Genomic DNA, 23,332 nt, shown 5'->3' with positions numbered 1-23,332 from the left:
AAAAAAAATGAGAAAAAATGTGGTAAGAAAATTTATTGAAGTAAAGTTTTTTTTTGGGTGGTTTTCCAGGACCAGGGAGATGGCAGAGTGGGCGAGGCATCAGCTTGATGGCAAGCCAATGACCCAAGGAAAGATACAGAAAGGGACACAGAGAGCGAGATAGCGAGAGAGCAATATCCTCTATCCTTTGTGGCAAGCACTGTCCTGTCTGTCCCGTCTGTCCCGTCTGTCGTCTGCTGCTGGCTGGCTGGCTGGCTGGCTGGCTGGCTGGCTGGCTGGCACACTCTCCAGCGCTCCAGCGCTCACTTTCCTGCGGGCGCATTGTCTCTGCCACAAGCCTCCATCTCCCTCTCTGGCCCAAAAGGAAACTAAGCCAACTTCCCCACACACAAAGGATGTGGCAGCACGACCACTTAAAGGAAGACCAACAACATCTTGCAACAAGGAAGCTTAACCTGGGCTTCGCTTCGTCTTGCTTCTTTTCGTCTTTTCTCTTCGCTGTTTCTCCTTGTTCATTATTTTCGCACAGACCGGAAATGCTCGAAGAAAGAGAAGAACCAAAATGAAAGCAAAGTTCAAAGCGCGCTTAAAGGAGCCGTTTCCGAGCCGCATTTAAAGTGCAGTATATGCACGGGGAATTAAGGTCAAATCATATACAAAAGCCTCCCCCTTCCCCGCCCAGTCACGACAAGCACAAACATGTCTGACAGCAGCTGGGGGGGGGAGGGCCTGCGCGGGAGGTGTGGGGAGGTCTAAGCCCGCATTCATCTCGCTCAGCCAACTTGTCTGTGGTCGTGGTGTCTGCCTCTGAGAGCTGCTCTGGGCCTGGTATTAATGACAACGACATGCAACATAGTTTTCTGTACGGTGCCACGGTATATGATACCTCTTAACAGAGGGGATGGCGGGGGATATCCCTATTAAAAAAAGGAAGGAGAGATGGAACAGGCCAAGCAGACAGCGGCCGATAGCGCCGATAAATGACTGATAACACCGATAAATGATCGATAGCGCCTATAAATGATCGATATGGTATGATCTATAACACCGATAAATCATCGATACCACAGATAACTGTTCGATAACGTCGATAAATTATCTATATGATATGATCGATAACACCATTAATTGATCGATAACAGTGATAAGTTATAGAAAACACAAAGAGATGATAGAAATGATTGGTTACATGGATATACATATGTATCTTCGATATCCCTATGGGGATTCATCGTTAAAACGCTCCAGGCGAACGTATCCGTTTGCTTATGAAAAATTTGTACATCAAATCGAATCTACGGCATTCCGAAACCATTGTCTGCTGAGTTTCAAGGAAACTCCTTGAAAATAAACATTTTCCATTTATTCCCATCAATTCTTAGGCTTACTGAAGGTCTCCTCCCCTGAGGAGGGGTGCGCCGCCGCCGCTGACGCCGCCGCGGCCTTTGTGTGCGAATTCAATAAAGCCTGAAATGTATATTATCTTTGTTCCGTGACAGTTAATAAAAGTTTAATCGACTGTCTACTGGGTGTCCCAATGGTCGTTCACCCTCTCGACTTCCTCTGTCTGTCTCGCTCTGTCTCTCTCTCTCTCTCTCTGTCTCCGTGTGCGACACTTTTCATGCTGGTTTTTTTATGAAACATTGTTTCGTTTTTGTCTTTTTGCAGGATGTAGGCAAGCTTTCATTGCAGCTGCGAATCGGCGACGCGCATATCCTGCCCATGCACATCCTGTCGAGAGGAAAGGGATCTCCCCACAATCACTCATAAAAAAAAAACCTATCCCAAATTGCAAAAGTTAAGTGCATTCATTAAGTAATTTTCATTTTCACTTTCATATTTTTTCACACCACAAAACTCCGAAACACCGAAAACAGAGGCGCCCAAATGCAAATTTTTGTCGTAAATTGTTGTGACTTTCACTTGGGAGGAGAAGAAGGAGGCTTAAAAAAGAGGCGGTGCTCGGCCACTCCCTATGTGGGTCAGGCAGCAAAAGTTTTTTGGCTTTTAAGGGGGGTTTGGGGGGTTCAAATGGCAATGCACGGGACACGGGCGATGGGCGAAATTTGCTTCGAATCTCTGTCCATTGATAGGCATGAACTTTGAACCCAACTGAACTTCTCTTCGTCTCTTTTCTCATCAGATCAACGCTCGCAAGCAGTAAATATTACAGTTGAAGCAGTTTTCGGCAAGCAGTGGGTGGGACTGGGTGGGGGTGGCCAAAGCAAAGCAAAGCAAAGCAGTTGTTGATGCTTCTCTTTGTTCTCTCTCCCGAAAAAAAAAAACACTCATGATTAGTAGTACGAAATGTGTTTTTCCGCCCGTTATATTGTTTATCCAGTCAGTCCAGTCTACCGTACAGGCTGTTGATTTTGCTGACAAATTTTCAGTACTGTCTGTGCTTATCACGGCAACACACACACACACACATGCCACATGCCATATGCCACACACACAATCCTAATTAAGGTTCACTTTAGCAAACCAGGTCACGTGTGTTTACTTGTCTGATTAAATTCTTCTGTTGCTGCATCTTTTCACTAATCAGAGAGAGAGAGAGATTTTTCATGCATCTTATCTGGAAATATTCGGTCTTATCAGCTGGCAGTGCACTTTGTGTGTGTCCAAAACAAAAAGTGAAGTGATAAGGCAAGGGCAGCGGAAAATCTGACAAGACAAAGAGTAAATCCCTGAAACAGGGTCTAAAATGCTAATCGCCGGCGGCTTCGAGGCTGAACAGCGGATATGTATAAATTGTGTTATTTTAGTTTTAAATAGTTCTTCTTATTTGTTTTGTGCCTCCTATAAAATGGGGCTATCCCCGCACACACTGAGTCATGTGCATGAATAATAACAGTTAATTATGCTCACACACAAACACACACATGTGATTCAGTCTGTTTCGAGAGCATAAGTGTAGTAGAGTTTTCATAAATAAATTTGCACTTAACAAATGAGCGACATAAGCACAAAATGTCGGCAAACTGCAGAGCAACAGGCGGGAGGCCTGATAGCAGAGCGAGCGAGATAGAAATAGAGGGTAGGGGGGTAGGGGGAACAAGGAAGTCATAAAACAAAGCCATGCTCAATGAAAGAGCAACAACAGCCATGGGAGTGCGGCAGAAGAGCGGAATTAAAATTTAATTTTAATCGCCAAAAATGAATAAAAAGAACACCAGAACAGTGGGAGACGAAGAGGGAGAATGCAATCATACACACACACACACACACACACATACAGAAAGAGGGAGAAGGCCTACCAGCAGCAACCACTCCAATCCTCTCTCCTCTCCACGCCCCTCTCTATGCAGGCAGACAAATAAATTTTCAGTCAGAAGGCAACAACTGAAATGTATATACACATCCAAGAATTTAATAAACACAAAACAGAAACAGAGAAAGAGACGCGACGCGACGCAGCAGCAGCAGCAACAATCAGAGGACAAAAGACAGAAGGCATATGCATGAAGGCTGCGGGGATTTATACATAAATCCATGGGAGACGATCGCCAGAACCACAAAAACGCAGCAGCAACAGCAACAACAACATCAGAGGAACAGGTCGCGCACCAGGTAGGCAGGCAGGAAGTGTTTGTGTGTGTGTGAGCTGCTTGTCGACTCTCTCTCTCTGCCTCTCTCTCTCTGACGATCTGGCACTGCGTCTCACCTTATAGAAATACACCTTGAATAGGCCTGCGCTGGCTGCCCTCGTGGTCAAAACAAAGCAGGTAAAAAGCAGCGAAAACATTGTAAAAGGAAGAGAAGAGAAAACTCCAAGCAAGAGTTGTTGCATTGATGCTGACCGCAAGCAGCACACAGGGCTCAAGACGAGTGGGGGCGCGACAAGGAAACCAACACAACTGTAAAAAAAATGCAACAAGAAGAACCTGCTTGAGAATCATGGCTGGAGGCCGACGCAGCATGAGAAGGAGGAGGAGGAGGAGAAGCAGAGGGCAACAAGAACACGAAAAGCAACGCGACAAAGTAATGGAAAAAATTGTTAGAGGCAAAGTCTAAAATTAAAACAAGCGCGAGAGCAAGAGAGAGAGAGAGAGAGAGAGAGAGACAGAGTGCAACGTATGCAGTTATTTATGTAGGCAGAGGCAGAGGCAGCGACAGCGACAGCAGCACAGACAGAGGGCTATTTTGGAGGCAAGCAGATGAAAATGCATTAAATCGTGTATAAAATCAAATTGCAGGCAACTCCGCGAACCGGACTCTGCTTACAGTTTTTGTTGCAGATGCTATCCGCATCTTTGTTGCCGTTTCTGTGGTCGTGACGTCAATATGCGCATGCGTTGATCTGAATGCCGCTTTTCTGTTTTTGCTGTCATTCCTTCAATGATGTTGTTATACGGCTATATCCTTCAGGACGAAAGGGGTATACCCATGTATAAGACGCCAAGTTCGTGACATCGGTACAATAGAAAGCAGTGGATAGTGGTTCTCGGACTTTGAAAAAACCCACTAGAAAACCATCTGTTGTTGAAAAGGGTTTAGTGTCCAAAGGAGAGAACAATTTTCCTTGGATCTGGATTTGTATTCTTCTGAATTGGTATTTTGTTTGGGGGGGGGGGGGGGGGGGGGGGGACGTACACGAAAATGTATTCCGTCTGAAAGACCGTTGGTGGTGCGACGGTGGCGGCGGCGGCGGTGGTGGTGGCTGCACCCAGAGGGGTGTTTTTCCAAACCGGGGGTTGCTTGTTGTTTGCCCACTTTGGAGCTCTCTCAAAGCATGAAGAGAAGGAGAGGAGTGGCGGGAGTGACGAAATGCGCATATAAATAGAATGCGGCAATCTTGCATTGCGCCGCAGAAATGTTGAGAAACGTAGAATCAACGATTAAGAGAACGAACCCAAACGATTGTCCAAAGAGAAGGAATACAAAAAAAAAGAAAGCAATCAAAAATTGCGTTATAATTTGTACGAGTGTTTATCAGGTCGGTCGGTAGGTTCAATAGACCTGAAACACACCACACTCCACACAAAGTGCAACGCAAATCCATATTCCTCCCCTCACACATACATACATATGTGTGTATTAGAGAGGCCATAAACAGTGTCTGGATGCCGCTAATTGCCCTGTCAAAATGGGTTAACGAACCACAGTGATCGCGATATATGGGGGATGGATCGATATCGATCCATTTGACTGACTAGAAATACATTTCGGATAAGAAAGGTGTTTGAGACTTACCGTTTCACCATTTTGTTGGTTACCCCCGAATTGTTTTCCTGCTGCACGCCAATGTCAACGGATCGGTTATAATCCAGTTTTGAGGTAAAGATTTTAATGCGACGGAAATTAATTTTGACGATCTTTTTGTTAAACCTTTAGGGATTATACATGTATAGATTTTTTTTTTGATTATTTGATTTTTAATATAATTATTTATATCTGAGCGATATTGTACTTCCTAGAAGTAGAAACAATTAACATTAAAGAGGTGCAGTCAACGTCTGCGCTGGCGTTGGCGTTGGCGTCGACGCTGCAGGAGGTCCAATTGGACTACCGATAAAAAACAAAAACCAAAACAAGACAGAGGGCAGCAGCAGCGGCCATAAAATGTATGGCAACAACAGAGATTCGCTTTTAATGAGCGCTACGTATATTCTTTTATTAACGTCTTTTATTTAAATTACACCTTTCATCTGCTGCCTCTGCCTCTGCGCAGCCACAGCAAACAGAACAGAGACGTGACGCCCGACAGCAACGTCGAGCTTTGTTTTCTTATGCTGCTGCTCTCCCGCTCTGCCCACCGCCAACGCAGAGTTTACTCTTTCTCATCTTTCTGCATGCCTTTTTTGCTTCTCCACTTTATTTTATAATAAAATCGCTATAATTATGCACAACAAAATTAACACGCAATTCGCAATGCACTTTAGATATTTCCACTCTGAATTTTTGAATTTTTTTTACCTCTACTGGAATATGATTTGTGCGGCAACCTATTAATGCACTTGCTGCAGGGGGCAGGGGCACTATTTCTCATTAATTTTTGGCGATTATTTCGCTGCTGCTGCACACATAAACAATGGTTGCCGCCGTTTGGCTCTTCCGCATCTCGCGCGCTCGCGGCCTTTGATTTCGATTGTTTCAACAAATGGCATAAACATTCGCAGAACGCTATTCTAAGACGTTTTTCGTTTTATTTTTAACAGTAATATGCAGGCGTGACGACAAAAAACCGACGACGATTCACTTGTAATAAACTGTTTGACTAGCGACGTTGATTATATATTGATATATCGAATATTAGTGATATATATATTTTTTAATTTATCAACGGATCTCAGAATTCAGGAACAAAATCGGCACTTCTTTTTTGTTGTTTTCATTGTCGCGGCAGAATAATTTGTGAGACCATTTTTCTGAATGGCTAGGCTTCAGTGGGACCCGCGGACTTATCGATCAGAAATGTACCGAACTACGTCACAAATCTCGAAACATACCGTAAATATACTGACGAATTATTTGTATCAAGTTGCACGTATTCCTCGTTTTTGATATTCGGTTGAATATTACTAGCTAGCTAAGACTCTCAGCTCTGAACTCATTACATTATGCGATTATTAAGTCAATTTCCTTTAAGACTGGTTAAATTTAAGTTTTCATCTCTATTGTATTGCTTATAAAATATGGTTTAAGCTAAAGCGGGCAAGCAAAAATGTCCACTGAACTAATAGCTTGACATGGTAATTACACTCTAGATACACCTATGCTACATAGGTTACACTACATGAAAGTGCCAGTGTAACATGTATTTTCTCTGAAATTTTTGAACAAATTGAGACTCTTATGGCAAACGACCAGGAATTCGATGCTGACTACGAATTAGTATTCAATGTAGCCCGTGACATGGCTCTAAATGGAATTTCTACACGATTTCTACATTGGACAAGAGGGTGGTTCATACGTCTTAAATTACACTGGAAAATACTAGAATGTGCAAGGTGTGTGAGCTAGACATGGAAGAACCATTTTGCAGGTAATGTTCTTTTGACTGGAAAAAATTTTAAACACTATGTGAATATGGATTCAACGGAAATAATTTTCCGATTTTCCAGCAAACTGTGACTGTTTTACTGTTGTTACATGTCGTTAGAACAAGTATACCCGACTTTTGATTCTACATATCGATGCACAGCTTGCACAGAAATATTGGTACTTTTGTGCGATAGGTGGAAGTTCAATTCGGCGGTAACATCCGTTTATTTCGAAAATAACAATAATATAGCTGACATCGGATTATGATAGCTTTATCAAAATAAAAATCAAAACTATGATTAAAACACTATTTTCCAGCAGTGTCTCCCACAATTTCTTGTTGACCAATTCTAGACCTATTTTGTATCACCGAACTTGGGTTGAACGTTTAAAATTTCAGTTGTGTTTTGGCTTCAATTGTGTTTTTTCCTAAATAATATTATTCAGTGAATATTTTTTTGGAGTTTCATAATCTTGATTTAAGGAGCGATTTAAATCTTAAGATTTAAAGAGCAATGTACCAAAATGTTTTTTTTTTTTCATTGTTTTAGCTTGTAAACTAAAAAAAGGAGACGGCAGACTTGCGGCGGACGAGAACTGCATGGAGACTATTCACCTCTCTAATCTCATAGAACTGCAAAATCCAACGAGAACTGTGTAGATGCCGACAATACCGAGCATATGGAGACCCAGAAGACGGAAGTTGCAATTACAAGTCTATGCAACTGCAACATCCGTTTTGTAAGTCTCCATATGCTCGGAATCCTCGGTTCCACGGCAGTTTTCGTTGGAGCATAGACATTTTTGAAGTTGGAGGTGAATGATCCACGACTGGAGGCACCATCTCTTCATAACTTGTCGTCCCTGAAGATTGATGTTTGGCCTTCAGATGCAACGGGGACAATGCCGAATGATATTGGGAAGTTGCAGAAGATAACGAGTGACAGGTTGCAGATTGTGAGGAGCACCTGGAGTCTGGTGTCTGCTCCGCCTTGGCCTTAGAAAATCTCTCATCCGCTGTTGCTGTTGACTCCGATGGATATCCAGGCGATGGTGGCCCATAGTACGGCTGGGGATTCAGATCGGAGTACAACGTCCAACGATACATCTCTTGTTGATGCAGAAGTCCGCAACGATTGACAAGCGAAGTATAGCCTCTGTTTTTGCTGTTCCCCTCACCATACCATACATTTTCTGTTAGTGGTTGTTCGTCTGTGATCCACCCGCTCGAGTAAACGTTGCCTGGAAAGGTGATGTCAGATTTGTAAAGGAGAGGGTGTATTGGTGCCTCATCTAAAGTGGCAGCTTTGTGGTTCGCCCTATTTCAACGTAAAAGAATAATATATAGGCCCAACATCTCCTGCCAACACCAGCCTCCGACTTGATATTCGCCAGGGCGAAGTAGCCGTCACCTACGGCATCCAGCATGGATGGTTGTCCTCCAGGGGCAAGTAACATTCATGACACAGAGTCCTTAACAGTTTCACGATATTTATTTTAAAGTTCGACGACCAAGGCCCTCTGACAATTCTTGGTGTTGCTTTTGTGGGTCGAGGTGGGACTCTTGATAGGTCTGCATGGTCGTCAACTCTTCACCAATGGTGGATGTAAAGGATTCTTAACAAATATAAATCTTACAAATATAAATATTCTCTGGCCAATGACAGTGCTAGAACTCGCTCTTGCCATCGCAGGCCACAATCTTCACCTTGTCCACCTTGACGAATTCGTGCACCTCGCGAAATTCCACATCGTTCAGCATCAGCGTCCAGACATTGTCACAGAAACGGTAGGTGTTCAGCTTGCCCGCCTTGAAGGTGACGCGCGCCTTTACGCGCTGGTTTAGGGCATTGTTGATGCTCTTGTCGAACTGGAGGAGCACCTTGAAGGCCAGTCCCGGCGTGATCTGGCCGTACTGCAAGGCAGAAGGGCAACAAAAGTTATTGTTTAATTATTGCATTCGCGATGCGCAAAAATGCAGACAGGCCAGACTGTGAGCCATCTTGTTTCCGCACGCTGCGACTCACCTGGATCAGCTCGTCTAGACTCTCCTGCAACGTATTGCCCAGGGTGGTGTTGCGGTACAGCTGGTAGGACATTATTGCGTTCTTTTTACCGAAAAATTGAGTTTTTTAATTAAAATTTTCACGCTCGGTTGCCGCAGTGTCTATCGATAAAATATACCAAAATATACCACCTCATTCTAAAAATATACCGCAAATATACTGACGCATTCAAGTTTTATTATACATATTCCTTGTTTTTGATATTCCGCCGAATATTACTAGCTATATGGAACATTTAGCCATGCCCACTCAATTTTATCCAATTAATGCATCAATTTTCTACACAATTGGTTAGTTTTTAGTCCTTGCTTTTATTGGATTTTGCGTAAAAAAAGGTTTAAACGAAAAAGTTCCACCAAAAAAGATTCGCAATGTTGCTGGTATTTGAAGACGTGATGCGTGTATAGCCCTTTGTACACCCTATTTCGCTAATTTTATATGAAGATCAAACGTAATTTATTAAGACCTTTTCTCAAATTGATATTCTTTAGACATATTCAAGTACATTATTTGTATCTTGTATATATTTATGTCGATCCTGAGCCTTGGAAGACAAACGTATTCACAATTCTATAACATCCATTTCCCACAGGGTATGTGTGCATGGAATTAGCAACATGTTGGTGTATGGAATGAGACTCATTGTTGCAATAGCGAAACTGCGGCGAATCGGGTATTGTCTATATTTCAGGCTATAGATGCCCACTTAGCTTTATCCCATAGATAAATGCATTTTCTACAAGATTGCTTCTTTTAATTACCTTTATGTATTTTATTTTGACTAAAATACGGTTTTCAAGTAAATGTTGCCGCAACAGTGTGTATGGAATGTGCAACATTGTGTATGGAACGAGACTCATTGTTGCTAAAGCGAACTGCGGCGAACTGCGGCGAAATCAAATTCGATTCAAAAAACGACCAATTCTTTGTTCCGTTGAATAATACTAACTATATGGAACATTTAGCCATGCCCACTCAATTTTATACGATTAATGAATCAATTCTAAACATGATTGGCCTATTCAAAATACTTGCATTTATTGGATTTCTATATTACATTGAAAATGAAATTAATAGATTGAAGAAAATGGACAAAAATACCATGGGAGCGCGGCGAAAACCAGTATTTCTGCAGTATGACCCTCAGAACAGCACCGAAATATACGGTCTCATTTTCAAAATATACCGAGTGGTGCGCGCCAAATCTAACTTTTTTGAAAGTGAGCGACAAGGACTTAAATGTTGTTAACCGGGCCTTTATCTATGCCCACATAATTTTATACGATTTATGAATAATTTTTCTACTTAACTGGCTTATTCTAAATACTTGCTTTTATTGAATTTTTCGTAAAAAATGTTTTAGCGAAAATGGTCAAACAAAAAAGGTTTAAGCGCAAATGGTCAAACAAATGAAACTTAATAAAACGTAAGAGAAAAATCGTTCCAATTGTTCAATTTCTTTATTCCGTTGAATAATGCTGCCTAACTAAAACTATTTGCTCTGCCCACATAATTTTAGGCTATTAATGAATAAATGTTCTACCTGATTGATTACTTTTCAGTACAGCGTTTTATTGTATTTGGACTAAAACACGGCTAAAAAAAAAAATGTCAGCAAAAAACAGTGACAACGTAAGGGAGACAAAAAATATTGGAAAAAACGAAGAGTTGGAATCGATATTGATGCATGACAATTTCCGACTGATATGAAACTTACTAACGCGCGTAGAAATTTATTTTAAAATGAATTCAAGCTGATCTTTTCTTTTGAAGCTTGTGTAACTGCTAATTGATTCATTTGGTGGTAATTAAATTGATTAGAACTAAGGTTGTGAAGCACATAGCCTTGACTCAGTGAAGGATTAACTCCAAATTTATGATTCGTGACTCTCAAAAGTTCCTAATTGATATTGGGCCTGGGAAAGGGTATTCCCAAAAAGGGATATCAGATGACCAGGGCCCCGCTGCTAACACGCAAATTTCAATTACACCACTTTTGGGCCTTCATTATTCCCCCAAATATGCAGATCGGATTAGATGCGTTCTCATAATGAAGCTATGATGTGTGGACCGACATAAACAACCTGTCAGTTGGGCCACTTTTCTGCTCTTTGCCCAAGCTATTAGCCAAAAAAATGTTGGAAAGACACCAAAAGCGCTTTTGTGGACGGTCAAGGCGCGAAGTAAACAAATAATTTTGGTCAACGATTTGTACGTGTTTGTGTAATTAACACATTTTTGATTCATAAATCAAATACATATATTGAAGTAGATTTGGGCGCCGGGCAGGAGCTGTGACTTATCAACGTCATTTCTATTGTTGCCGTTTCACTTTTATTCGCAAGAAATTTAATCATTTCTGTCTGCAAAGTTTCGATCGGACAGAGTCGATGACAAAGCAAAGGCAATCTCGATCCACATGGTCGGTGTTATCAGGAAAAATATAGTAAAAGGGTCACCTAGGGGGACGTCAAACAAAACGTCTGAATTTGTTTAGAACTTTTCGAACCAATGGAAACCTTGGAAATTTACAAGTCAACTGTTGTCAACTCTGTAAAATTATCAAGTGAGAAATTTGGCAAGTCAGAAGAATCTGTCTCTATATCAAGCATCTCCCTCCCCTCCCCCCTAAAATAGCTTTCCCTGTAGATTGTTTTGACAGCTGACGCATTTGTTCCCCGTTTTTCCTTAGTTTGTTGTTTTAGTTTTGGAAAAAAAAGATAAGGTCCATCGATAACAATATATCTAACATGGATTACCTTGTAGGACAGGCGGTTCGGGGCTTATCTATGTCCAAACAGCAGAATCATAATGAAACTTTTGTTTTGACAGCATTATCATGCGGATGCTAAAAATAAATTTCTTTTTTTTCGAACTTTCCCGTAATCTGCATTTGCAAACGATGACGTTCGCGTTTCCCCAGGAAAGTTCCCCATTCCATTTAAATAAAGGAATTCCTTTTCGGAGCGTACGATTATCTTGAATGCTAATTAGGCTATTCTGTTCTATGACGAATAATGCGCCATTGTCCCCAACAAATAGTAAGAAAAACTTCCAGTTTCAACAATCGCAACAATCTCCCAGTTATCATTTAATAATCACGGAGCGAGAGAGAGAGGAACAGAGAGAGAGCGGCAAAAGCTGCTTAAGTGATTAGCACATGTTTATAGAGACCATTTCTATGCGTTCTATCTGTCGCTCTCTCGCTGCCCGCACTGCTGCCTAGTTCCAGTGTGTTTGCTATCACTATTATCACTTGAATTAGGCACAATCAGGTGGGATACGAGTGCCGGCCGTGCCCAGATGTCCATCTGTCCATACTCTCATTTGTATATCTGCTGTATCTGCCCTCTGATTGGGATTGCAACTTGGGCTTAACTAAGAGAGCGTTCACCCAAAACATAGTGCAGCTGAGAGAGAGAGCAGCAGCCAGAGAGCAGTCGACAAAGTGCAGGAAAGAGGGTCCAAGCGAGAGAGAGCTTATTTCCTTCTTGAATGAAACTTAAGCTTAATGGTAGAACCATCTATTTGCACAAGAGAGAGAGGGAGCGACAGCCACTGCGCGAGAGAGAGAGAGACCAGCTGCCAGCTCTGACGATCGCGCTCCGCTGTCGGTCTCCACCGGGTTGGCGTTGGCGCTTGCCTCCAATCAGTTGTTTTCGAGAGCTGTTTGAAGTTGGTTGGCACTTGGCATTGCCCCTAGCAGCAGCAGCAGTAGCAGCAGCAGTAGCAGCAGCGCCTTCCCCCTCCCTCAAGGCTGTGTTTTCTAGTTAGTGTGTCTGTTTAGGCTAATCGTGTGCGCTGCGAAAAACTGAGCTGCCGCTCGCGTTGTCGCCGCCGTCGTCGTTCTAAGTTTGTGTGAGTGTCAAAAAGAAATACAACAAAAATAATATAATAACAAAATTAAGTGAAATAAACGCAACTAAACATTAGAAAACGGGGCAAAAACCCGCTCTAGTTTGAGTTACGGTTAACTGTTGACCGTTGTTGCCAAGCGTGGCCCGGCGTCGAGTCCCGTTCCCGGATCGCCCGCAGAGACCAGAAAATAATATAATGCTTTAATTGTATATTTATATACTTACGTTTCTGTATTCATTTGCATTGTGACAAACAAAACGGTGGCGTTGTTTCCCAAACAGCCACAGCCACAGCGAAAAATACAGACAATAATCATGGCAAGAAAATCTGTAAAATAAATGAACTTTTTGTAGATAAAAAAGTACAGAGTCAGAACCTGGTAAAAGATCACGAAACGCGGTACACAAACGTTGTTGCCGAATGCCGTATGCTGTCGTTTGTCGCAGACGGAAAACAAATACATATACACATACACCTACACCCACACAGACAACCGCCCACGAGTCTGGAGCTACTCTGAAGATTTGCACAAGTGTAAAAAGACACAAAACCAAAACGAAACGAAAGACAAGACCAAAAGCAGCCTTGACTAAAGCGCAAAAAAAACCCCGCAACTAAAGTAAAGTCAGATAAAACAATTGCTCTTAAATTGCACAACGGAAATTTGATTGCAGCAAAAATAAAAAAATAAATATATAATCACGGAATAATTCCATAATTGTGTAAGAAAAATATGTAAATGAACAATAGAATTGATAAAGAAGGCGAATAAAAAACATAATACGTATATTTTATATGTGAGTGAGGTGCCCCACAAATACTAAGTATTTTTTATGTTCTTCTTCAGTTGTATAAAGAGAAGATTGAGATCAATAAACCACCTAAAAGATACACCGGAAATGGATTACATTGTGAAGGCCTACAAAGATTGGAAACTGCATTCGCAGGTGAGTCACAAAAGCAGGGAGAAGGGAGAGTGTTCGAGGATTTTGTGCAAGGTTAGGGGGGCTCTCGATTTGAGCAACAAAATATTGGTTAAACATTTTCGAAACCTCTAAGAAACTCTTGTAAAATGTGCACTGCTTGCAAGAAGTACAGCCTTCTCAGGACTGCTTGTTGATCCAAGCAGTTTACTCAACGAAACTGTACTATAGAGTGTATTCCTTGTAAGTGTATTCCTTCCTTCCAAGTCCAATCGGATACAGTTTCGTTCTTCCATTCATTTTCAGTTTGAACAAAGTAAAAGATACTCAAATTCACGCCTAACGGGCTTCTTTTCTCCGACTTTGTTGGCTTTCTTGAAAAAAAATGAAATCGATTTCTGTGTTTGCTTTTTTCTTGTCATTAATATTTTTTTGCAACATTTCTGCGGGCCAGAGAGGCAGAATATGAAAGGCTATAAGCGGTCGTTAGCTCTTGGAGTGAAGCCAAAGTCGATATGAATGCACACAATACACACACACACACAGAGAATACTTGTATATAACCAACACCACTCCAAGATCGGCAGCAGACAGAATCGTAGAGGAGGGGAAGGGGAAGGTAGGAGTAGGCAACGGACGGACTGGGTTCGGTGGCGGTGGAGCCAAAGTGCTTAGCCGCATTTAAGAAAGACCAAGCCAAAAGCCACACGGCAATAGCCAAACAAAATAATAAATTATTCTCTGAAATACGATCATGTCGAAATGCTCTCGCATTACCCAAGGAAAAACACAGCATTGGTTGAATGTTACTTTTGTGTACCCTACACGACACGCGAGGATCGGTTGCAAATACTCGTACCCTCAGGAGTATCTTTTGCCCTGGGTGCCCAACCTGGTCTTTCTTTCATCTTTTTCGGTTTTGTTGCTGGCTGTGGAGCGAGTGCGAATGCCACCAAAGTGGGCTAAGATCGTGGCCAACGAACCAATGCGATGAGTAAGCCCCACAGTCACATCTGGCCAAAAGCAGTGGCAGTCGCAGTCGCAGTCGCAGCCGTAGCCGCAATCAACTTATGCGGCGGCTCTCCGACTGAATTGCAAATGAGTTTGTGCGGAATGGAGAAACAGCATTAAACCGAACACAAAATGCATTTTACACGCTGGACTGCAGCCGCCTCTAATTGGGCCAAATGCACATTGCACATACGCGGGGTTTTGCTGGGTATAAAGTTGATACCGCGCTGCATTCCTTTTGCTGTCTAAAAATATCCTTAACCTTGGCGGTTCGGGGCTCTCCTTCTTATCGTTGGGGTTCAATGGCCCCCCTCCCACCGCGGTGTCCGGTTTTGTTAGCATCTCTTTCGCACACAACGACGCCATCTTGCATTGGTTGTGTTTTGGGGTCACACTGCACCAGTGCAGTGTGCACCCATCCGCACAATCCAGAGCAGAGCCCCGGTCTGTCCTTCAGCGATAGCGCCAGACTGACACACTTTTTGAATTGCATTTGAATAAGTTTGTGGCCCGTATCTGGCCTTCACTAATCAGTTGACTGTGTTCACCCACACCCGACAGTCGAAACTCCAACCTCCCCCCTGATTTGGTAATTGTTTCGGGCCATGCTGCGGGTTGACTTTAAGTTGAAGCATACTTTTATATGTATCGTTTCAAAATTGGGTCACAAACCTTGGTTTTTTGGGAATATCTTACCATTTGGCAACACTAATTCTGACTTGGTTTCTGTTTCGAATAAGTAAGTACTCGATTTATTCGGATAAGCGACCTTAGTCTAGGTGTTTATGGGATGGACATTTTCGTATTTCGACTTCCATAATATTCAATATTGAATCTATCCCAAAAACCTCATTTATTCAAAGTTATGTCGAAAGAGAAATGTGTATCATGTGTACTTTCAAAAGTGTCCAAGGCCGTTCCACATAAAATTTACAAATTACCAGCCAGGAATTGAAAAAAAAACCTACTTTGAGACGCGTGAAAGCCCCCCAAAGACCCCCATAAACCGTTGCCGCATCTTGGGGAATGCCAAAATTGTGAGTCAACCGATCATCAGATCTTCGAAGCTGCTATCTCTTGGATTGGATAATTATCATCAAGTTTCTGCTTCACATTGCACTGTCGGCAGCCCAAAGACTGGTTTTGGGTTCTATCTTTGTTTGTTTTTCGGGGTATTATTTTAATATATTTTTCCTTGGGGGCTATTTCTGATTACGGATTACGGATTTTCTATATATAAAGTTTATCTTTTGTCCGCCCAACCGGTTCGAATTGAGCTCTAAGAAATCTATGGCTGATATGGCTCGAATTGTTTTGATTGTGATTCGAAAGAAAAAAAACAAAATGGGAGTAACAAATGATAAGTCAGCATTTTGTGTGGGAATGAACAGAATCAGACGATATTTTGTAGTATTTTGTAGAGGCATCGAATGGCATTAGCCTTGACTCTTAGACGAAAAACGATAGGGCGTTATTATATAGTATAGGCTGATACTTCAAGTCTTTTGTTTCCCACAGAAAAAGCCTTTGTTTGTAGGTTATTTTCCGGCACATACATGTATTGTGTGTAGTATATCTTGTATTATACCATAAATTGATCATAAAATAAAAAAAAGGAAGGCTGCAGCCGTTGTACTCCCTCGCACTTTCCTATGGTCCCATGGTTCGGGCGATACTTTGAACAATGGCTACAATCTTATCTACCGATCACTTGTCACTCGGAAAATACTCTGACTCTGGACGGACTGGCGGCGGTCTTCCATTTAATAAAAGCAATACGAGCGCAAAAACAAGAACATAAAGAACTCAAATATATATAATTAATGGCTGAATAAATCATATTGATAGTCACTTGATGGCTTCCCAGATGTTTTAATGACAATCACATACATATGTACTATTATGAAACCAAGCGAACAATCAATCATTCGCCCAAGTGCAGAGAGTCGTTAAGGAACACAACAACAAAAACTTGAAAACGCGACAGTCTCTATAGTCTCAGTCTCCGTCTCAGTCTCAAGGGTTCTTGTACCCGATCTTAATTTGTACTAGACTAGTCGTGTGCTCTCTAGGGAATATTTTGTATGACAAATCGGTGTCGTATCTACCGCAAAAACCACAAAAACTCACGGAAACTTTATAAAACCCCGGGCTTATTAGCCACACAAGACACAGAAAAAGAGAGTCCATAATACACTGGATGTTGTTTCTGGTGCAAACGAGTACATGACGGAAGAGAAGCCTCATTACTGCCTGTGCGGAAGTTCCCACTGATGACAGCATCTCTGTGGATCGCTTAATAATGAGTATCTGGACTGGGACGGGACTCTTTTATCTTGGGAATTCCAAAAGAAAGACTCTTTCTGTATTCCACTTGAATAGCTTTGTACCCCAGAAGGAAAAAGTACACGTGTAGAGTCTTATTGCATACCTATTAGTCGGGTATATTTGTGATCATGAAATATGGAAACCCTGAGGGTCCAAAAACTGAGTTAAAGTGATTCCAATTTCCACTCCAACTGATTACAGGGTGCAACCACTGTCATGGACAGCATTCTTATGCATTTCTCTAGTATGAGCTCTTTTTTTTGAATATCATAAAATGTCACGTTGATGAATACCCACTAGTATACGTAGTGAAGTGCACGTAGGACAAACAACAAAAATCTTAGATATTATGGGAAATACAATCAATAATTGTTGTTACTGAATGACAGACTGTATTCACTGCACTTGGCCTTGGTCAAGGGGGAGTCAACAGGCGGCTAGACACCTTAGCTAGCCACAAAATCAGGCAACAACTTGAGGCATTTACCAGGCAACGACTGAACGAAGAAGAGCTCAGCCCATCCATTAAATTTATCAAGAAATATAAATAAACTTGAATGAAAAGACCCCTTAAGACTCGGAACACTTGACGCGGACACTTTAAGACCCCAGAGCCCGGGGGTATTACAAAGTCGAAATTCTTTAGGGACTTTCCAGCTAATACCCTGATAAGCAAATGAGTGCATGGTCGGCCGGGCGGGCTGTTGAGTGACATGAAAGGATGTGCTTTTCGCGGTATTTGTGACAAGGATTGGTAGCCTCAAAGAAGAGTGATGATGGGTAGGTAGTGTTTACACTTTGATAGGAAATCACTATCTGCAGAACAGTCACGACCCAACATATAATGGGTGTGTTAGCAGTGTCTGAATCATCTGCAAGAGCCACATCTATCTTAAGGTCAATATTTATTAACAAGTGACACGAAATTCGCAAGAAATCACGAGTCTCCCGGCGTATCGTGTCTACAAAGAATTCTCTTTTCCAGTATTTTCCGCCATTAACCAATGCTCCAGATAGTGTCGCGGGGAATGCCTCCCAGACACACGAAATATCTGAATAGATATTTGGAGCTTCTTATTTCTCAGTCACGTAGTACAAATTGTTTTTGGCTGTCTCTGATTTGTACTGATGTGTTCTGTTGCTGTGTTTATCAATTTGCAATTTCCCTATTTGGAAGTTTTAATTAATACTAAAGATAGTGGCAGCCGGCTGACTGTCTCTCTGTCTATTCGTTTGGTTACTTAAGTTTAACCTTCGGTTATAATTTTTGTGCGCTTGCACAATTCCATAAATTTGAGCCAGCTGCGCGAGCAGCTAGCTACTCGTTGAAAAGCAACAAATTGAAATAGATTAGAAGCGATATCATTATATTTATGAGCTCACAATTTAGTTGCTCTGACACAGTCTGTGGCTAATTTATGGCTCCGATCTCCCGCCCCCCCCTCCGTCTAAAGTCATTCTTGGACAATGGTTTGTTACCCCCCTCCCCCCGCGAGTGACTCAGACGCACTGAGGAGCCACCGAAGCATGTCTGATGTTTTAATTTTAGCATCGAAGATCGCACTGTCTGAGCGGAGATTTACAGGCGGCTTCTTTTAGAGCCAATGTGCCAAAAGTGCCATTTAACATTAATTTTTGCATCAATAAACGCAAAAAATAATAAAAGATATCCCCTCGAAACAGAGGTAGAGGCAGACGTGTGCTCGTGTTGTGATCATTACTCAGGTGTGTATGGTTTATTGTGCCTGGAATTACAAATTTGAAGAGTGCTTTCACCGAGGGAGTCCCCTTGCAACCCTTCCCCCTTCCCCCCCCCTTAAAACGAGTGGCATAGCATGTCAAAGCATGTCAATGACCGTTTTCTATTCGTTTAATTTCGCGCCTCTTTTGTATTAGATCGTCGAGATACAATCAGATAGGGGGCAGGCAGAGCTGAGAGTGTGTGAGCGGGTGTTATCGGTAAAGCTTATCAGCAAAATATTTGCCAAACATAAATAAGAGTGTGAGCACAAACAGAGAGCTGCAGACAAGAAACATTTGAGCAGAGCTAAGTGCAACTTGTTGCTGTTGACCTTAACAGCCAGCAGGCTCCAGCTACCGCTGGCAAATCGTAATGCAAATAGTTGCCCAAGGAAGTAATTGCCCACAGCCGGTCTGGGCCAGGCCATGGCAGCTGCAATAATGCACAAATATTGCGCATACGCTGGGGCTCAGATATCAGTTAGAAATACAGTCACATGTTAATTAACAATCGCCGGCACGTCGTCCACTAATTTCAATATTTGCTGCAGCAGCAGGCTCAACGGCAGTAGCAGCAGCACCATCAGCAGCTGTGCTCTGTTGTTGGCTGACTTGCTTTGTTCAAACAGGTTCGAACCTGACTAAATATATACAATACATTAAAAGACGTTTACGTAGACGGCGGCGGATCACGTGAAAAAGTTACCCACAGCAACCACAGCCAAAGACAATTAGCAACAAAGTCTGTTTTTGAGACAAAGGCAACAATAACAACGCGCGCGCACTGACCACTGCCAATTCAAAAGCGCGCCATCTTTGCTGACATGTGGCAGCACCGTCATTACGCTTCGATGTGCATTTGTTTTTTTATTGCCCTCTTTTGTTTAAACAAAAAAGAGGCCTTAAATCTAGCACATCTTGTAGGAAATTGATGCACCTAGCGGATGAAATTATGTGTTCACGGTTGAGGGTTCTAGCTAGTCAGTAATATTCGACCGAAGATCAAAATCGAGGAAAATGGTTGCCAATCATGGGCAGAGAAGGATTAACCCATTGTGGACCATTGTTAAAAAACACTCCACGAAAATGGTGAAACTGGACGGACACTAGCGCAGTTCAGCTGATAGATATCCTTGTCTTTTAGTTAGGAAAGAAGATGGGTAAGATGGATCTACAAGAATAACCTACAAACCGTATTTTTTTCCGTAGCTCACCTGCTTAAATGCGGGGGGGTTGAGTGGGCTAAGTTCGTTTTTCTCATCGCTATATTTACGGTGTATTTTGAGGGTCACACTGGCTGTAAGTGTAAACACGTAGTAAACAGAAAGCAGAAAATCACAGCAAATTTACAAAAAATTACTATATATGGGACGGCACAAAGAGTCGACGCGTGTGCTTTCGTCATACGTATGTATCTAGCTGGGTAAATAACGTCGCGAATTTGCAAAATTGAAAGTGCTGCCAGCGGAGAGAGGGAGGCCAGTGAAAAGTAAAAGGCGTTGGGCTTCTGTGGTTCGTATTTGAAAAGTTGCTTTGGAGGTGGTCTCTGGACGGGGGAGGGGACTGCAGCTGTGTGGGTTCGTTCGGCAGTGTGGGGCTGGAGTAACAGTTACCGCTTGACACCGTCCGGGGTGTTGCATAGGCGCCTAGGAGCGCCCTCGGGTGAGTGCACAAATTAATTAAGGCGGAAATCGGTGGCACTCCAAATCACATACTAGTCGATGTACATAGCAGTGTGTGTGGGTGTGTGGTAGGGGGTGTGGGATGGGTGTTACGTTGTGGCCATGACATCACATCAGAATCGAAAATAAATGCAACTTTCTAAACCCCGTTATGCCTTTGTCTATTCTTGCAGTTTCAAGAGATCGTGCCAGATATGGATGACACGGAATTCATGTTCAACGAGAAGCAATCAATACGCGACTCCTCGCGCACCCTCAAGCGCTACGGCAGCACCTGCTGCAACAGCATGCGGAACAACGAGACCCTTATACGGCACATCGTTGAGAAGACGGACACACTGCAGGGTATAGCTCTGAAATATGGCTGCACGGTAAGTTCCTACGAACCAAGGGATGACCCACATGCCGTTGTGGTCACGCAAGACCTTTAAATTTTAAATGGCAACTCCATGAAATTAGATTTTTATTGATTTAATAATCGCAATGTTGCCCCAGCAACTCCACAGCAACAGCAACCCACTCAATGTCTGCGAGTGGGTCCCTTCCTTCACTCAGTGCCGTGCCATAGTTCGGTTCGTCTAATTTACGAGCGAACAACACCCTCCACGCCAGCACAACAGCACACCTGTAGGAGCAGCACATGTGGGAGATGTGATAAGTCGTCTAGCGACTGGGCAAACAAAACAGGACAGAAAGTCAGACAGACACGAGGAAAGGGACTGGCAGGTGTCTAGATATTTATCAGCCGCGTTATCGCTGGGCATACTGCAGCCAAATGTTTTAGAAATTCTCGACTTGACAGATTGCTGCATATGATTTATGTCCACAATGGGAACTGAGCTGTTTGGCCAGCAACTGGGACAATATTTAGCTAGTACTGAGGCCCAGAGCATCTCTAATGATTAGAGCCATCATAATAATTGTTGTACAGCCCCAAAGAGCCAGTGGACTCGGCTTGACTTGACTTGACACCATTGTCCGTATATGCAGGCGGACAGAAAAGACAGCGCATCCATACGATTAGCAGTAGGCATCCATCAAGCGTACCGCCGATCGATCGATCAATCAATCAATCAGCTGTCGTTGATGCAATTGCCAATAATTGAGTGGATTGAGTGATACTAATATGTCCACATATCTATCGTGTTTCAGACGGAACAAATACGCCGCGCTAACCGGCTCTTTGCCTCGGACAGCCTGTTCTTGCGTCAATTCCTGCTGGTGCCCGTCGAGAAGAACTCGCCCTACTATCCGCAGGTGGGCGGCGTCGATTCAATCGCTGCGTTTGATGTCCTGGCCACACCTCCGGGCACACCCGATGTAAATGTGCAGCGCGAGGCGCAGCAGAATGCCAATAACCTGGTGCAAGCCAACAACTTCATGAACAGCAGCAGCAGTAGCAGTGGCAGCAGCGGCAGCAGTGGCAGTGGCAGTAGCAGCAATGGAGGCAGCAGCAGCAGCTGCAACACAAGCGGCTCCGCAGCGAGCGTGCGCTCTAGCACACAGCAGCAACCGCAACGTCCATACTCGATTGCTGGCGAGCTGCTGGTGCAGGCCAGCGACGAGGATCCGGCCATGATGAACAATCACAGTGCGTGCGGCAGCAAGCAGAGCAAGTCCCTGGACTCGGTGGCGGCCATGACGCCCGAGGAGGAGAACCGCAAGTGCATGAACGACTTCCTCAATAAGATCGACAACACCATTTCCGAGTCGCGCAAATATGTGGAGCGTTCCAAGGAGTAAGCCAACAGATTATAGACCTTTCCATATTGACTTCCATACTGATTCCTTTGGTTTCGTTTCTCCTTTGCAGCCTGGTCAGCAGTCAGAGTGATGCGGATATCTGCATCAGCGCCAGTGCTGATGTGTTTCCACAGCGCCGCAATCCGCTAAACAACTCCTACAAGAACAGCAATGAACGTCCGCCCCATTACCAGCGACACAGTTCGACGGGCAGCGGGAACTCGGACACGGCGCAGCTGTTGAACACAACCCAAACGCGTCGCGTTCAAAACTCGCTGAAGCGTCTCGAGAAGCAGCAGGATGACTTCTTTGAGTTGTAGCAGCTGCAGCTGCAGCAGCAGCAGTCGCTGGGATTGAGACTGGCCTAAATTCAACTGAGAGTTAATTTTACAAATTGTTTTTAATTGCCGCGCACGGAATGCAGCGTACTCTAAATGTAATATACGTACTATATATGAATGTTATCTATATCGACAAGCAGTACACATACCTTACCCTACTCTATACCTAATACCTTATACCGTATACCTATTACTATATATACTACGATAAAGCATAACTAGAACTAATCGTAGCGCTGCGCTATACAAACCTGTAGTGCGATGACAAGGCCCTTTTGTTGTCCATGTTGTATTTTGATCTTAAATTGTGTCAGCCCTTCGTAATTGCCGCCAATTTGCTTGCAAGGTCTGACCTGCCCCCTTCTGTCTATACCCTATACCCTATACCCCATACCCCACCCCTCCTGCTCCTACCCAATTATGTTTATATTCTTTTGTGTACGACTTTAGCTTTAATATCGCACTGTGTATAATTTTAGTTATGAGAATTATTAATGTTAATTGTATATAGTCTGTCTGCTGCTCCGTTTTGGCTACGCTGATCGAGAAATTGGCCCTAATGCTATAACCACATAATAACTACTGTGTAAATGTAATTTATTCGTTAGCTTTCGAAAGAGTATTAAAAACCGCAACTGCAAAATCTATACCAA

At 43.0% G+C, this 23,332-nt stretch overlaps 3 protein-coding genes across 6 annotated transcripts in view; 1 reads left to right on the top strand and 2 right to left on the bottom strand.

The window, feature by feature from the left end:
• Positions 1 to 5,250, bottom strand: part of LOC6587682 (protein pellino) — a 36,143-nt gene extending 30,893 nt beyond the window's left edge. Inside the window, exon 1 of the mRNA XM_026984474.1 lies at positions 5,197 to 5,250. Coding sequence (XP_026840275.1) covers positions 5,197 to 5,207 — 11 coding nt within the window. The 5' untranslated portion in view covers positions 5,208 to 5,250. The remainder of the gene's footprint in view (positions 1 to 5,196) is intronic.
• A 3,211-nt stretch (positions 5,251 to 8,461) lies between these two features.
• Positions 8,462 to 9,127, bottom strand: LOC6587755 (transcription initiation factor IIA subunit 2). The gene is made up of 2 exons (XM_002013641.2): positions 9,015 to 9,127; positions 8,462 to 8,902 (listed from the first exon to the last, which is right to left on the bottom strand). The coding sequence occupies exons 1-2, from the start codon at positions 9,084 to 9,086 to the stop codon at positions 8,657 to 8,659; spliced, it is 318 nt and encodes a 105-aa protein (XP_002013677.1). The 5' UTR covers positions 9,087 to 9,127; the 3' UTR covers positions 8,462 to 8,656.
• Positions 9,128 to 12,729: 3,602 nt separating this feature from the next.
• On the top strand, positions 12,730 to 23,326 carry LOC6587676. 4 transcript variants are annotated; one of them, XM_002013640.2, is made up of 5 exons: positions 12,730 to 12,911; positions 13,759 to 13,858; positions 20,769 to 20,966; positions 21,748 to 22,334; positions 22,409 to 23,326. In XM_002013640.2, exons 2-5 carry the CDS (start codon positions 13,811 to 13,813, stop codon positions 22,656 to 22,658), a joined length of 1,083 nt encoding a protein of 360 aa, XP_002013676.1. In that variant the 5' UTR covers positions 12,730 to 12,911; positions 13,759 to 13,810; the 3' UTR covers positions 22,659 to 23,326. The 4 variants fall into 4 exon arrangements, with proteins under 4 accessions (XP_002013676.1, XP_026849091.1, XP_026849086.1 ...); XM_026993290.1 differs by lacking the exons at positions 12,730 to 12,911; positions 13,759 to 13,858 and adding an exon at positions 20,275 to 20,425; XM_026993285.1 differs by lacking the exons at positions 12,730 to 12,911; positions 13,759 to 13,858 and adding an exon at positions 20,275 to 20,575.
• Positions 23,327 to 23,332: the final 6 nt, after the last annotated feature.

The sequence above is a fragment of the Drosophila persimilis genome, unplaced genomic scaffold (assembly GCF_003286085.1).
Source record: "Drosophila persimilis strain 14011-0111.01,24,50 unplaced genomic scaffold, DperRS2 tig00000000-arrow-pilon, whole genome shotgun sequence".
NCBI lineage: Eukaryota > Metazoa > Arthropoda > Insecta > Diptera > Drosophilidae > Drosophila > Drosophila persimilis.
The sequence above is the reverse complement of the archived record's forward strand: the minus strand, read 5'-3'. Positions and strand labels throughout refer to the sequence as shown.